The following is a 15,109-nucleotide window of genomic DNA, read 5'->3' on the forward strand; positions in this document are numbered from 1 at the left end:
GGCAAAAAGTAGTCTTTTTTTTAATTTTCATTTTAAGTCTTCTATTAGAAAAAATATAGATTTATTAAACAAAAAATAATAAGGTAGAAAGAAGGGTTGGGCCTCCATCAAAAAAGTATATTATGCTTTAATGCAAAGAGAAAGAAATGGCTCTATGGGCAAAATTCAAGTACGAGTGACCAGTTTTTTAATTGTAAAGTCGGTGCAACATTTTTTAAAATGTTACAACACTGCATGACCTGTAATGCTCACAATATTTACATTAACTGCTTACATGAAACCATAAGAACTCTAAAAGAGAGAGAAAGAAAGAAAAAAAAAACCTGTATGGACTGACACAAGCTACTCCTAGCACCCACATCAATGCCATCATTAACCAATGAAACCAAGTGCACAAAAATACTTTACATAGCCTACTAATGTAAAGTATACAGTGGTGAGAAAGCACAAACCTAAAAAGCCGAAGGAAGGGCTGGTCGGTGCCAACGCAGCCATTGGGACAGGACACAGAGGTGGAGAGAGACGGAGGACACGCAGGCACACGGGCAGGAGTGAAAAACGCAGGCGAGGACGAGCGGCGGCCACGCGGCCACCGAAAACGGACAACACAGATCTGGGAACACAACGGACGTGTCGGCTCGTGCCCGAAGGGGCAGGGGGGCCGCGGGCGAGCGCCGAGGCAGGGCCGCCCCTCAGCGCCTCATGGCGCCGCGGCGTCGCGTCATGGCGCCCTCAGGTCGCCTCATGGCGCCCAGGCCTGGCCTCGCCTCATGGCGCCCTCACGTCGCCTCATGGCGCCCGATGCCGCCTCACCAAGCGCCTCCCGAGGTGCCTCCACAAGCACCTGGGAGTCGCTGCAGGGTCCACACGAGCAGCGGGTTACGGAGCCCGTCCGGGAGCAGGGACGGGGAGCCCGGATCTGCTCCGGGAAGGCTCCGCAACAGAGCTTGTCACCGCTGCCGCCACCACCGCCACCGGCCGTGTTCAAAACAAAGGAAATAAAATGGAAATAATGTTGTGCTACACTTCCGTTTGTTAATTTTATAATGGCTCATAGCTTTAGACTTTTAAATCTGTAGTGTTATTATTTTTTTTTCTACATATGTTTCACATTTCTCACTTAATATAACATAAATAATTTGGTTAATAGATTTAACCTGCACATTTCAGCCACATTAATATATATAAGAATCTGTTAATGGTATAAATAATTCTTTTTAAATAAAATAAATCTGATATGTTACATAATACTGATAAAAATCACTGTTGCTAATAGTTTTGTAAGCCACCCTTAGTTTTTTGCAATAACACTGCGAGCTGGAGTTACTTTGACGAACGCTGCAAACGCTGCCCTTCCGCTCTCCTGCCAAACCAGACGGTCACCGGTACCGATCACGTTAGTACGACAGGGCCTCCGCCCCATTGGAAGTAAACGAGATGGTTAATGAAGTTAGATAATTTAAGCTAATAAGTCTAGGGGGTTTGGAGGGTTCAACGTTACTGGGGATAGAAACTGCTTTGTTTATCAGGTGGCTATGAAACTTTAACTACAGAAACGGTTGACTAAAATAGCCCATCTACTTTTTTTTTTTTTTTTCCTTTTAATAAAATCTACAGCATTCTACTTTAAAAGTTAAGTAAATAAAAACGCAACCAAAGGTTGCAGCCTTTGAGCTACTGATGAGACCTGTGCTCCCGCATCCCTCGGGGCTCCTGCGGAGGCCGCAGACGGGGCACAGCACTTCCAGGCAAGGCTCATTCCAAACACACAATATAAACGAACACTCAGTGGCGTGAAGTGTATGTCATAATTAAGGTATTACATAATCATGCCTTCTCTCTGCTGTTAAATACAAAAACAGCATCTTTTACATTATCATATAAAAGCATTTAGGCTGTATTTTTATTTATCACTTTACACTGGTAGTCTCTTGTATGTGTACTCAATAGAAACCAAAGAATTTTGTACACTATTTTTTTTTGTACAATAAAAGATAAAGTGTGCATTAGGTACGCTTGTACATGACAATATTGTACAATATTTACATTTCAGATATCACCATGAAATTCTGTATTATCTATATACACAATGAAAATTTCTCAGAAACATTTGGACTATTTCTTATAATCACAATTTTAGTATTATAGAAAAAAGATTCAGTAATCATCTGACATTGTTACTGTAACCTTTCAAGATTTCTGATTGGCTTATCCAGCAACCACTATCCCTCCTAATCATCAAAAATATTGTACCACTAATCCACGTAGCACCCTGGGATGGCATCTATCTGTCTTCATATAAATATTGATATAACCACATCTATATCAATACCTACACACAGACTTATGTGCATGGTCATGTCGATAAGCACTGGACCAGTAACAAAGACATTCAATGTTATCTAGAGATCTTCCTCCTCTTGGGTTTTGGAGGCTTCACTTGTCGGTCTCCCTGTGGGATTTGGTGGACCTGAAAATAAGTATATTTACAATTAGCAACGAACATGAGGCAAAGCAACCAGCCAATAATTAAAAGTCAATATGTCACAGTTCTTGATGTTTACACGGAAGTTGGAAGCAAAAGGCAGCTCAAGAAATTTACACAAGCGGGATCAGGCTGCTTGTTCAAATTAAAGGATCAGGCTACGTTTAGCAAACTCAGTTTTGGTTTCAAATGAGAAATTCCATTTCAAGCTGAATCCCGGAGGAATTTGCATGGGAAGCGCTTGGGCTGCTCGGCAGAGCGAGTGCGGGCTGCCACCCCCACCTGCCGGCAGCAACGAGCTGTGTCCGGGAGCAGCTCCCGCTGCAACAGCGCCCAGCACCAACCAGGAATCCTTCAGCAAAGTGCTCAACTGCTCCCTTCCCAAGTGCCCTCAGAGAGCTCGTTTGCTGCACATTTAATGGCTCTTACAGTAGAAATAATGCTCCATGCTTACAGTTTGCACATACTTTTCATTCAAAACAACCGATATCTCAACAGCAGTAGCTGCAGAAAAAACACAAGTCACTACAAAGAAAACGATCTTTGAGTTTCTGTGCTTATTTTTAACAATTATAATATTCATGGAACTGACTGCAAATTTTGTGACCAGCTAATTAAAATATAAATCAGGACGAGTTAGCAACAGGGCCTGGCATCAGTGCTCCTGCAGCACGGAGCTGCCAGATCCAGGAAGCTCCTTGCAGCACCTTCCCCTGAGCCAGTTTCTACTGTAGTTAATACACAGACAGCAAACTGCATGTATTAATGCAGGCTTTATAAACCAAAGTAATGGAATTTGTATCATCGGCACTGATTGCAATAAGAAGATGCTTAAACTGGAAAGATACTGAGCTTGCTAACGAACAGGGTACTATTCTAAAAAGAAGCACTGCTGGATTTGATATTAACAGTCTTTTTAACTTACCTTACATGACAGTATCTTTCACTTTAGAAAAAAAGTGTATTCAAAATAGGGTCTCATTCAAAAGAATGACAATTTTAAATGTAGTTTCAGTAACTTTCTCTCAAGTGAAGAACAAGTGAGCCTGATTTTGCATCACTAGTCAGAGAAAACCAAGGAATATGAGCAGGACTAGAACCGATGCAAAAATTATCAGGCTGCATGTGCAAAATGTATCAGGGATCCATCTTTGTAAAAAATATAATTGGCAATATAACTAAAACTTTACATCTTTTTCAGCTTTTCCAAATGATTAGACATTTGCAGTTTTTAGCACAAGAGAAATCATGAAAATCCCACCTCATTTAAGCAAACACACAGCAAAAATCATATTAAAAAGCAATCCAAACCAACACTCCCGGTCTTCGATGCGATGCACATGCACAAACACAGACAAATGGAGACATTATTGCTAACATGAAGAGAGACTTACATTCCCAGACATTTTGTCTAGTTCACTCATGGCCTCATGAATAGCAGCTTCTAAATGGTTATTTAGCTTTCCACTTCTAGGAAGAAAAAATTAATAATGCTGTCAGTAATTCTTCGTCATGGAAGGAAACTGTTAAGATTCATAGAGAGACACAAGCACCACTCGGACAGAGCTTCTCAGGCAGTGCAAACAGCAAAACCAGACCTAAACAGGGAGTACTGCAAAGGGCTCCTGCTATAATGACCAAGAGGAGCATCCGAGAGCCAGACTCGGGCACAGGGCAGACACGGGAGGCCTGTCCTGAGCTGGCACCCAGATCTGCACCCTGACACCTGCACAAGCAGGTGTTCCTCAAACATCTCGAATGTACCAAGTTGCACAAGTTTAACTGCGGCTTGGAATGAATTAAATCAGGGCCAAGGGAGCTTTGTGCAGGTTCAGAAGGACGTGTTCTGATTGGGCTGAGATCAGCCAGAGGAACTATAGGATAAATGAAAATAAAGGTGCTCAAATAAAAGATGGTGAGTCTGCATGGGCTTCTGGGCTGCCTCAGCGATGCTGCTTTACAAAGACAACACAAATGATAAAAATAACCAGAATTTCGCTCAGAAGCAGCAGAGCTTCCTAGGAAGGTGCTGCAACGAGTCCACCTGTAATGCAAATACAGTGTTAATAACACGGCATTAATGGCTTGCCTAAATTCAATATTAAATTAGCTGGTTATACAAGCAATACAGAGAAACTCCATGACATAACACGCACAACTTTTATGGCACTAAACCTAGAAAAGAACGTGCATGCAGTGCATGCAAAAAACTAGGGTATCAGTTGTAGCCTTCAATGAGAACGAAAAGAAATTTCACGTTTTAAATACTTGCCTCTGCAGGTGTGCATATCATGGGTTTTCAAAATATCAAAATTTCTGTACTGACACTAAAAACTTGAATTTCTGTTTTAACATTTGCATTTGGGCTGATACTTAGCACGGCATTACCAGAATATCCCCCATTCCAGTGGCAATCGGTCCTACCAGACTGCAGGCCAAGTGTTAAATGGTAGTGTGCAGCCCCATTTCTGTTAACAAAACCTCAGAGAGCCTCCTTGGGGTGAGGGATGTCACTCCGCAACGCTGATTTTCATGGCCATAATGAAAGAACACTGGCAATTAAAATAACCATGGAAAGCTTTATGGAATAGACCTTTTTCCGCCCATTTCTTTCTCTTAGTGTGTTGCCCTTGGGCAGGAGCTTCCTCACATGACCTCTTGAGGTCTCGTCACCCTTAATACGACGTCTGGGAATACATGGACAGCATGAGAGGAGACCATGGTCCTGGGCAAGACCCTCAAGAGACCTGTGAGCATGCACGGGAATGTAAAGGAGATGTAATTTGCGTTTTTCCCTATTTCCGATGGTATTTAGGGTTTTCCCTATGTGGACCTTTCTTTCCAGTTCTCCCAACTTCATGTATGATCGTTTGGAGATGGAAGGAGGCCGGGTGCCAAAGCAGGTCCTTGTGGCCAAGCCCACAAGGAGGTGGGGATGGTTTGGAGAGCTTCAGAACAGGGGGAAGAGGCAGCGGCTCCCTCCGGCTCCTGAAGAGCAGGATCGGGACTGCTAACATGGAAACGCGTGGGCAGAAACACAGAAACCAGCTGCACGTAAGGGCTGTCGGCAACAGCCCCCAGGAAAAGGGCAACCAGATACCAGCAAGAGCAGCCACCACGGGAGCAGTGACACCTCCAGAAACAGCCCTTATACTGAGGGAAATTCCTACATTTTTAAGAAGCTACGTTTTTCTTCAACTACCCCGTTTCTTTCGCCTGTCACCCCTCTTTGCATTTGCTCACGGCGTCATCCTGAGTGGTTTTGCTTCAGGGAGGGCAGCAAGGCGCTGCCAGCAGCACTTCCATGAGCGCGTGAGACAGCAGCAAAACACGCGGAGGGCGATCTCCATGAAAGCACCAACACGGCCCCTCTGGCATCAGGAGCGCTTCCCTTGTGCAGCGCACGGCATGTAAATAGGGGAAGCGCTCACACCTTAAATGGAGCTGCACAAAATAATTATTTAATTCCCTTGGGCGGTGTTTATTGCTGCGAGCTGCCGGCCCCGGCATCCCGCAGCCTCCGAGGCCGACGCGGAACCCGCGCCCACGATTCCTTCTCCTATCCTTTTATAGCGGGCAGGAATTTTCTCCTCCTAAACTCCACTGCGTCTTCCCCTTTTGGTCTACGCTTTTGTTCCCTGGCCAAATACTTCCTATGTCACGTTTCTGCTGCCCTTATAAAACGGTAAAGTAGAGGTGGGATGGCAAGGTAAGACCAAAAGAAAATCCCAAGGTTTGCACATCTGCTGAGATCTCCAAAACGAGAGCCTTTAGCAGAAAAATAAGGTAATTACTATGTTTCCCTGGGGAATAAATGAGCTTTTACTTACTTTCTGTTCCTTTTCCTGGCTCGGTTGTAAGCTTCTAGACCTTCCGTTAGTGTCTTCAACTTCTCTGGCTCCACCTGAGTGAAGGTATGAACACCAAACCACATTACCCAGACCTGCAATTATCAAACACTGCTTTTACTTTGCTGCTAGACATGCATTTCTTACGGAGCCTAAGTTGCAGTGCATCTAGAAAACACTAGCACCTTCCCAGCAGAAAAGAAACGGATGCATAACAATGCATACCAGGTACGCATCTCCCTCATATGCCTTCCCCCTCTTATGCACATGTATAGAATTGCATACTGCTAGCAACAAAAATGCAAGGAGAAACATGACATTTAGGAAAACAAAATTAAGAAAGGAAAAACATATCTAAAAAGTTAGTTTTTCTTTCTAGTATTAATACGAACAGCATTGTTGTTTAAATCTCATATTCTGTACTCACATTTTACATACAGTTTTACACATTTTGGACCACTTGGAAAGCATTAAATTATTAAGGTATCTAATACACATGATCCCATTCTTACAGATGCCAACAACATTACAGAGTTCTCCATCGCCCCAAATTTCCAGGTAAGGGTTTTCAGGCCTTAGCTCAGCCGTGCTGTTAACACCATGCCCAAATTCATTCCTTTGGCAGAAGAGCCACTGTAAATGCTTAAATGAAGTTAAAAAAGCAATCAAAAAATCCATGCCCTCTAATAGATCCATATTTACACATCAACAAGAGCTTGCTTTAGTGAGCTATTTATGTGGTTCAGCTACAGGTCTTTTTTCCTCTTTTATTTAAGCACGTGTGTCAACAATCTGCTGAATTAGGAATGAACCTGAGCGTAGCTCCACAGGGCTGCAAACTGGCATTTTGGGAACGTTAACTGGACACGTAACCAACACAAACAGGAAAGGAAATGAGCTATATCTGTACAATTTTAGCATTTGCATCAGCACATTATTTCAGCGTGGTTCACAGTCATTTCTACACTGACAAAACAAAAAGAAGGTAAAAATCCCTTTTTCCTTGCTGGTAGCCTTGTATTTTGTTGGGCTCATTTTGAACCTTTGTGCAACTCTGCAAGACCTTTACATAACATTTGCTTCATTAATAACAATACAACTTGTGCTTGGACACTTAGAAAATTAAATCCATAAATACAACTTTGTGAAGCCTGTGTACAGCCTGAGAAGGAAATCTGAATGTGACTTCATTCTTAATCTAACCTTCCGATTGCCAAATAATTTACATTTACAGTGAAACTGCTTTTCAGAAGTGACAAGTTGAAGTTTTCCAAACTTTGCTCAAGAAAATAGGCTACATATAGTAAAATTTCAGACCAAATTTAACATATCTTGGAGTTTGCCTCTGTAGAAAGGCAAAAGCTCATATGGAAGCAGATCTCCTGCAAGGAGCACTCAGGGCAGCTTCACGTCCCCATCAAACCCCCTGGACTGTGATTCGATCCTTATTTTAATAGGATGATTGAAGGACAAAATAAAAAGCTTACCATTTTCAACCTGGATAGAATTAGGGGCAATAATGGAATTAGGCCCAGCCTGTAGCTATGAAGCTGTACTCCATGATGGAGATATGAGTACTAAATTGGACAGTATCCATATCCATGAGACATAACTGTATATAAGCAGCAAACTTCACTGAAGGCTGCATGTGTCTGCCATTATATATTTATATGTAAAAAAAACATATATAAGAGTTATATATATATAAGAGTTTAATGGTGAACTGCTTGTAGGCAGAGTTCATCTGAGGCTTGAATAACAAGTAACTTCAATCTCAAATACAAAAAACGAATCAGTATCTTAATTTTTTTTGAATTTCATGATGGCAGAACATAGAAAAACCTATTACCAACCTTTTTGAAGTTGGGACCAAACTGCTAACCTAGAGTGCTCTGAAAGTAAGTCTACAATAAGCCATTACAACACTGAATAATGCATAGGAATTGGATTTCCAGGGCACTGATAAAAACCCCATCTATTCCATTTGCAGGAGCACCAAAGCTCAGTCTCCCTAGGGGGGTGTTTACACAGGCCACGTACCAGTTTGCTGCTCTGGGCCATCTCCAAGGAGCTTGAACACTGAATTCCTGTGAAAGGGCAAAACCAGCCACGTAATCTGCCCTCACAGGGCATTGGACTTAACTCCATATTCATTAAAAAAAAAAAAAAAAAAAAAAAAAAAAAAAAAAAAAAAAAAAAAAAAAAAAAAAAAAAAACCACCCCAAAAACACAAGCTCAAAGCTGGGAAATGTCCTGCTTTTCTAAGGCAAACTTGGATGGGGGTGTTCAGGGTGTGCCGGGCAACTCACTTCATGCCACCCTAACCAGCATCCTGGATGTGAGGATTTCCCTTTCTCCAGTTATTTCTAACTACAAATGCCCCCGATGCTGCTACTGCCTCTGAAATGATACTCATTTGAGGAAAGGCTGAAAATTGGGGATTCAAGAGCCAGTCTGTAGGGGCAACGCAGTAAGAGACAGCGCAACGGGTCTCCTTTGTCTGCACGGCTCTCACTGAACTTTTTGCTCTCTTTTTAAGCCAGCCCTTATTTTCGTTGCATCTGCTTTTGCTCTATGTATGTATCCACAAAACGGTGTCCTGTTCAGAATTTCCTGCTGCTCCTGCTCTGCTTCCCTTAGTTCTCCCATTACCAAAAGGCAAGTGTTGACTGTGAAAAAATGCCATGCTTGGTGGCACGTTCGGTATCTCCCTTCTCCTGGCAGAGAAGCACCATTCTAGCTGCTCTTCAAACAGAAATGTTACAATGAATGCCCAAATTCCTTTAAATGGAAATAAAAATCAAATTCATGTGTGACATAGAGAGCAGAGAACACACGATGCATGACAAAACCCCACAGCACAGGGAAGTGACACTACCAGGTAAGAAATCAACATTCAATTACACAAACGCTTGAACAAGATGCTGCAAGAAGCCTCCTCAGAAAACCCAACTCTCAAGTTGTAAGTGACAGCTCTCAGCTGCAAGTGACTCCCATGGTGAATTCTAACCTTGCCGCATCTTCCGAAGAGCGGGACTTCCGAGGACCATTTGCTTTACAAACTTGTTCTCTTTTTCTTTTATTTAGAAATAAAAAGAAGCATTTGTGGGAACGGCTCCTGTCCCGCTCTACTAGCGCAGGGCCACATCTGCCCTCACACTTATTTTCACCTCCGTTTTGTATCCTCAAACATCCAAGCTTTCAGCCTCGACTCCTGCTCTTTACATGGTTTCTCATACTGCATTTCTTGTTGGAGAAGATATTTATTATTATTATGATTAAATGAAGGATCTTCTGAATCTAACGGTGCTTCGCCGCATGGGACTCGGTGATGAAGATGAGGCAGCAGCTGCTCTTGCTGCCTCCAGCCACGGCCTCAACGTGAGAACCTGTCCAGCTGGGGAGGGATCCACAGCTCGTGTCCACACTGTCTGTGTTCCAACACAACAACATCTAGGCCATTAAATATAGTATTAGGCAACTAATACATATCACATAAGGGATAACATTAAGGTAGACAGCATGTGTGTTTGCACATCAGTGACTATACGCTCTCGCACCCACAAACTGGTGAGCCAAGTTGCAAAATTGCTGAGGAATGCAAGTGTGAAAATTTTCTGTTTTTTACAAGACGTACAAAAATATGAGCTCTAAAAATGCATTAAATATGGACTGCATAGGCAATAAACTTTTTATGACATTAACACATACTTGCAGCATTCATGCAGCGCGAGGAGCGCACCAGTAATTCATACAGGACAGCAGTGGTGATCGCCTCTTCATTTCTCCATTTTTATTTAGTCGTTTACACTTTGCAGTGTGCCCAAGACCTCTGTCTTATTGAGGACTGTTTGCCTGCACTTTGAAAATATGTGCTGAAGCTTGGGGATCTAACCCTTTCTAAAGGGTAAGCTCCTTAACATGCAAATACTGCTGCTGGAGCACGTGGATTCCTCTGAAGTAACTACTTTTTAGCTGGGTGCAGTTCCTGAGCTACATGGCTTTTCTCTGCATATCTCCTCTTGGCACTTTGGGGGGAAAAAGCAACCTCTGGTCCCCCAGTGTGGCCATTCTCACATCCCTATGGTTGTTTCATGCATTGCATCCAGCAGGAATATGGGGGAAAAAAAAAAAGACAAGGTCATTTTTAAGTGGTTCCATTTCTTTGTGCTAGGGAGAAAAAGGTATTTCATTAGATCTTTGCTTTCTGTTTACATATTTCTAGAATTTATCTAGAATTTCCTTTTTTTTTTTTTTTAAATGATATTTTAAACCAGGTGGTATCTTCCCCATTAACAGATGTTCAAAGCCTGCTGTCAAGGAGGGAAAGCTTATACATTTCTTGCCAAAGAGTGTGTGTCAGTCAGCAACCTTCCACTTATTACAGATTCTGCATTCTGGTTAGACGAGTTTTACATTTGGCGTTTTTCACCACTTCTAGATGCCTACGAACACCTTACACATCGCACCACTTCCTTCAGGAACAGTCAGAAGGTCACCGAACTACAAAATCTAAGTTAAACAGTTTGCTGTAAAAGCCCAATTTTTTTTGTGTGACAAGTCTTCTGTGGACAGATTACCTAGTAAGGCATAATTAAGCCTGAACGCAATCTAGCGTATTTCATGGCACTGGCAGAAATTCCTCAGTAGATAATTATGGGATAAATTCCATTTTTCAAGTTATACGTATGAAATAAAGCAATCTGTACTACTAGAGTAAGAGACAAAGAAATAAAAAAGAAAAGAAAATTATACCAAAATAAAGTTTTGATAAGACACTTGTGTGTATGTGTGCATGGACATACAGATAGCTAAGTGTGTATATATGTATAGATATATAAATATACCTTCCCCTCCTCAGTGTTTTGTTGACATGAATTGTGAACTTCTTCTTCTCTTACTAGTTTTCCAGGCCATGAAGTCAGTCCTTTGATTTGGCCCCAGACCAAGTCGCCCACATTAAACGTCCTTGGCCTGTAATGTATCAACTCATTGGAAGAAGGGGAATCTGGATTCCTTAGGTCATCTTCACTACTGATGCTTTTAGCATCCGAAGGGCTAGGCACACACCCATTAATGCTTTTGGCATTGAAATCTCCATTGTAATGGATGTAGTCTTTCACCAACGAACTCTCCAAACTATTCGAGGAACTTGGAGATTGCTCCTCCAGAATTAGGTCTTGTTTAGAAGTGTTCAGCAACTCTCCAAATCCTCTGTTCTGCTGAGGCCTATTTCCATTTATGTGTGCACATCGTTCCACAGTGTTCTCCAGTCTTTCCTTAAAACTCATCATAGTTCTTTTGTAATTGTTATACCTGAAATTCTCCTCCAACATTTTATCACTCTGACAGTTTCGTTGTGATAACAGTATCTGATGCTGCTCCCCCTGTAACAACGGCAGCGTGGAGATGTTATTGGGCCTGTCATGACAAGGGCTACTATGGATATGGGCTGAGTGGTCTAGAAACTCCTCACATTTCCATCTATTTATCTCACCGATGGGACTTTGCTCCCCTTCCCACTGTTTTTTGGGTGTGTTACAGCTTGCTGACTTGTAATATTCATACCCATCCCCTTCACTTGAATTTTTACCGTGCTCTGAATTCTTCAGGATTCGCGTTCCTCTGGCGTTTCTTATCCTACCTTCGTGATCAGAAACGGCAACGTTTCTCCCGTGGATGACTGCGCTGACAGCACTAGAAAGATTTAGCGGGTCGCCAATTGAGGCTGTGAAGGCACTCATGGCACTCAAAGCTGGAATGGGACTCATCTGCGTGGTGCTGCTCACGGCCGTGGTGATCACCACTTGCATGCCCTTGCTCGCCGCGTCCACCACCGCCTTGTAGATGGCATCCACCGAGGCATCCCCCTGCGCAGCGACGCTCACGTTGTCCTTGGGCGGCTGGCCGAGGGGCGGCTCGCTCCGCTGCTGCAGATCGCACGAGGCTTCTTGGAAGGGAGGAAGCATCGGGTTGGAGCTCTCGGGAACTGGCGGCATTCCCATCTGAGTGAGCATTCTTTTGTTTAGGGCAGCAGCGTCTTCCTGCATTCTCACCTGGGGCAAAAGGGCAAAAGCGGGGGAGAAAAAGATGGAAATCGCTATTCTGCTTAAAGTCTCACTTCAGTAGGTAAACTGTGTTTCATTTTGATTAAAAATTAGGAGGGTAACTTAGGTTGCAACAGATTAGAAATTTTGATTTTGGTTATACATCAGTGACAAAGTTTAAAGCTGAGATAGTAAATAGAAAAAAAAATAAATAGAGCAGAACTGAGAGGAAACCACCCCCCGACTGTTACGACTTCGCCTCATGGCACAAAACAGCCTTGCATGAAATGACACAACCTGCCACCCGTCGCTGTGACTTCACTGTTTCCTTCTGCTCCTTCTCAGACCCCCATTTTATTTCTCTCTCTGCTACCTGCTCCTGCAGGCTCCTCTGTGCTCGCTCCTCTGTCAAACATTTCTGCTTTTCCCTTTTTGTTACATGCTCTCCTCACGGGACAGCCTTTTACTTGAGTCCCTTGCCAACCACGCCTGCATCCCTTTGCATTGCAGCTGTTTTGCCAGGCACTGCACAGCAAGCCACAACCTTCAGATTAAAGTAACGGAGCTTTTTGTATTTCTTGTCACATACGTAGGGAGCGAAGACAACAATATTAATCGCAGAGCCATAACAAAAAGCTTTAAGTAAAAAGGGCAAAATATTTCCCAAAGCTCCTTCAAATACTCGCCATTACTAAGTATTCACATAACTGAGCATCTGAAGCAAAGAATGGCTGAGATAAAGCTACCCAAATTCATAAAAAATCAGAAAAAGACAATTACAGGGCTGTGATTTTGCAATAGCAGTGCAATGTCTGCACTGAGAAAATGACACGTCTTCTTTCTCCTTCTTAGAGGGTAAAAGCACTCTCTGGCATCACGCATTTACGTGCTTCAGTCTTTACCTTGCGAGTTCTGCAGCAACCATGCGAAAATCAAATTATATTAAATGCACATTGTAACTGGCTTTCTTACCCTGCTTGGCTGCTCTGCCCCTGCCAGCTTGTTGTTTTAATCATTCAACTTGCAACATGAGGGCTGTCTATTCAGGATGGCAGAGAGGTATCATTTCTGCACACTCTGATGCTGTATATTAGCCCCAGTGGCTGTTTGCTTCAGCACACACCATCTCTAGCAGAGCTTTTCTTTCAGCTTCACAGAGAATATAAGAGAACTGGTAGATACAGCAAACTACTAACAGTTTTTAAGTTCCTAGTTACTGTAAAAAAGCCAAGAATATTTCCTTTCCACCACTGAATTGTTCAGAGTGGTCCAAAAGTGAATTTATGATCATCTTTTCAGTCGGAAAAATAGTTTAGCTGTAAATGTATAGCAACTGCCAGAATATGCATAGGATATTGCTTTTCAGCATAGACAGCATAACTTTTTTTTTTCTGAAGAAATTACACCCAACTTCTAAGAAAGAAGGTATAAAATTTCCATAACAAATATACCCATTTGCAAAATGCAAAACCTGCTGAAAGAAGGCAGCGGCTGAAAACACCATAATGCCTTAAACACGCAGCAAAAGCGCCGACGAGGGAGGATACAGTTTTACCCGCCGGGGGATGCGGGTTGTTTGAACACGGCCCTCCCTTTGCCTTCTACCTGGAAGTTCTGGAAGAGACAGGCCATGGGGTTGGGGTTGTTGGGCGGGCCGGCAGCGGGGGGCTGGCCCGGGAAGCCCTGCACGCCCTGGTAGCCCTGCAGAAGGTGCTGCTGCGGCTGCGGCGCCGGAGGAAACATCTGGTTGTTGTTGAGCAGCGACTGGAGGTGGCTCAGCTGGTGGTTGTTCAAGGTAGTGTTTAGGGAGGACATGTCACCTGCAAGGCAAGCACAGCGGAAGCCTGGTCAGCGCGGGCTTCACAAGGGGCCAAGAACTGCCTTGGCTCAAACACGGGTCTCCTGCTCCTCGGGGGGACCCTGCTACGAAGAGCAGGGGCTTCTCGGGGCCCTCACACAACGGCCCCCCGTTACGCTGAAGAGAAAAGAACTATTTGCAATCTTCTGTGACGGGAGAATCTCCCTGTGCGTGAAAGCAGGAAGGACCCCAACATCAATACCACAAGCACTGGTAATATAAATATGCTGCTGGACCTGATTTTGTAAAAATAAAAAACAATATGTAACTAATAAAATGTAGCTGTTTCCTACTTCTTGTCACCAAAAGCTTACATTTTTGGTAAAGGTTTCAGAATCGCTGCTTGATTGTATTTTCCATGAAAAATTAAAAGCAGTGTTGTGTTTGTAGCAGCGATTTGATAGCTAGGATTAAAGTACTGGAGTAAAACGCTTTTCAGCTCTTCACCACTGCTTTATATCTGCTAACAGTTTATTTATTAATTTGTGCAGTCCAAACAATCAATGAACACTAGTCGTGTTAGTCTAGTAGGCTTAATCTAAAGAAAAATTAAAGGATTTTTAATCACTTCTTTCGTGAGGTGCTTGTCAAGGGAGAAACCCCTGTGTTTCTGAACTACAAGAATAAGTAAAAAACCAAAGACCTGTGAGCACTGAAATACAAAACAAGGGCTCGAAGGGCAACCTTCCTCTCTGAACCCGTGTGAGGACTGGAGTGCTTCGTGTCTCACCTCACAGGGCACGTGCTAGTGGGGTTGGCACTTCCCATTCATCTGATACGGGGGCGTTTGGCCGTTTCTCACCTACCGCACAGCCACTCGTACTAACCCTGTGATGCCACAGGCGCTTGCAAAGGGAAACGCCGCGTCCCG

At 43.2% G+C, this 15,109-nt stretch overlaps 1 protein-coding gene across 3 annotated transcripts in view; it reads right to left on the reverse strand.

Annotated features, from left to right (window-relative positions):
• Positions 1–1,357: 1,357 nt before the first annotated feature.
• MBD5 (methyl-CpG binding domain protein 5) overlaps positions 1,358–15,109 on the reverse strand; it is a 54,462-nt gene continuing 40,710 nt past the window's right edge. For 2 of the 3 annotated variants that reach the window (XM_026040863.1, XM_026040864.1), the window contains 5 exons: positions 13,986–14,200; positions 11,181–12,389; positions 6,316–6,428; positions 3,880–3,955; positions 1,358–2,470 (listed from right to left, as the gene is read on the reverse strand). In XM_026040863.1, coding sequence (XP_025896648.1) covers positions 2,399–2,470; positions 3,880–3,955; positions 6,316–6,428; positions 11,181–12,389; positions 13,986–14,200 — 1,685 coding nt within the window. In that variant the 3' untranslated portion in view covers positions 1,358–2,398. The remainder of the gene's footprint in view (positions 2,471–3,879; positions 3,956–6,315; positions 6,429–11,180; positions 12,390–13,985; positions 14,201–15,109) is intronic. The other variant, XM_026040865.1, reaches the window with a different exon arrangement.

Source organism: Nothoprocta perdicaria, unplaced genomic scaffold (genome assembly GCF_003342845.1).
Source record: "Nothoprocta perdicaria isolate Ctin4 unplaced genomic scaffold, notPer1 scaffold_27, whole genome shotgun sequence".
Classification (NCBI taxonomy): domain Eukaryota; kingdom Metazoa; phylum Chordata; class Aves; order Tinamiformes; family Tinamidae; genus Nothoprocta; species Nothoprocta perdicaria.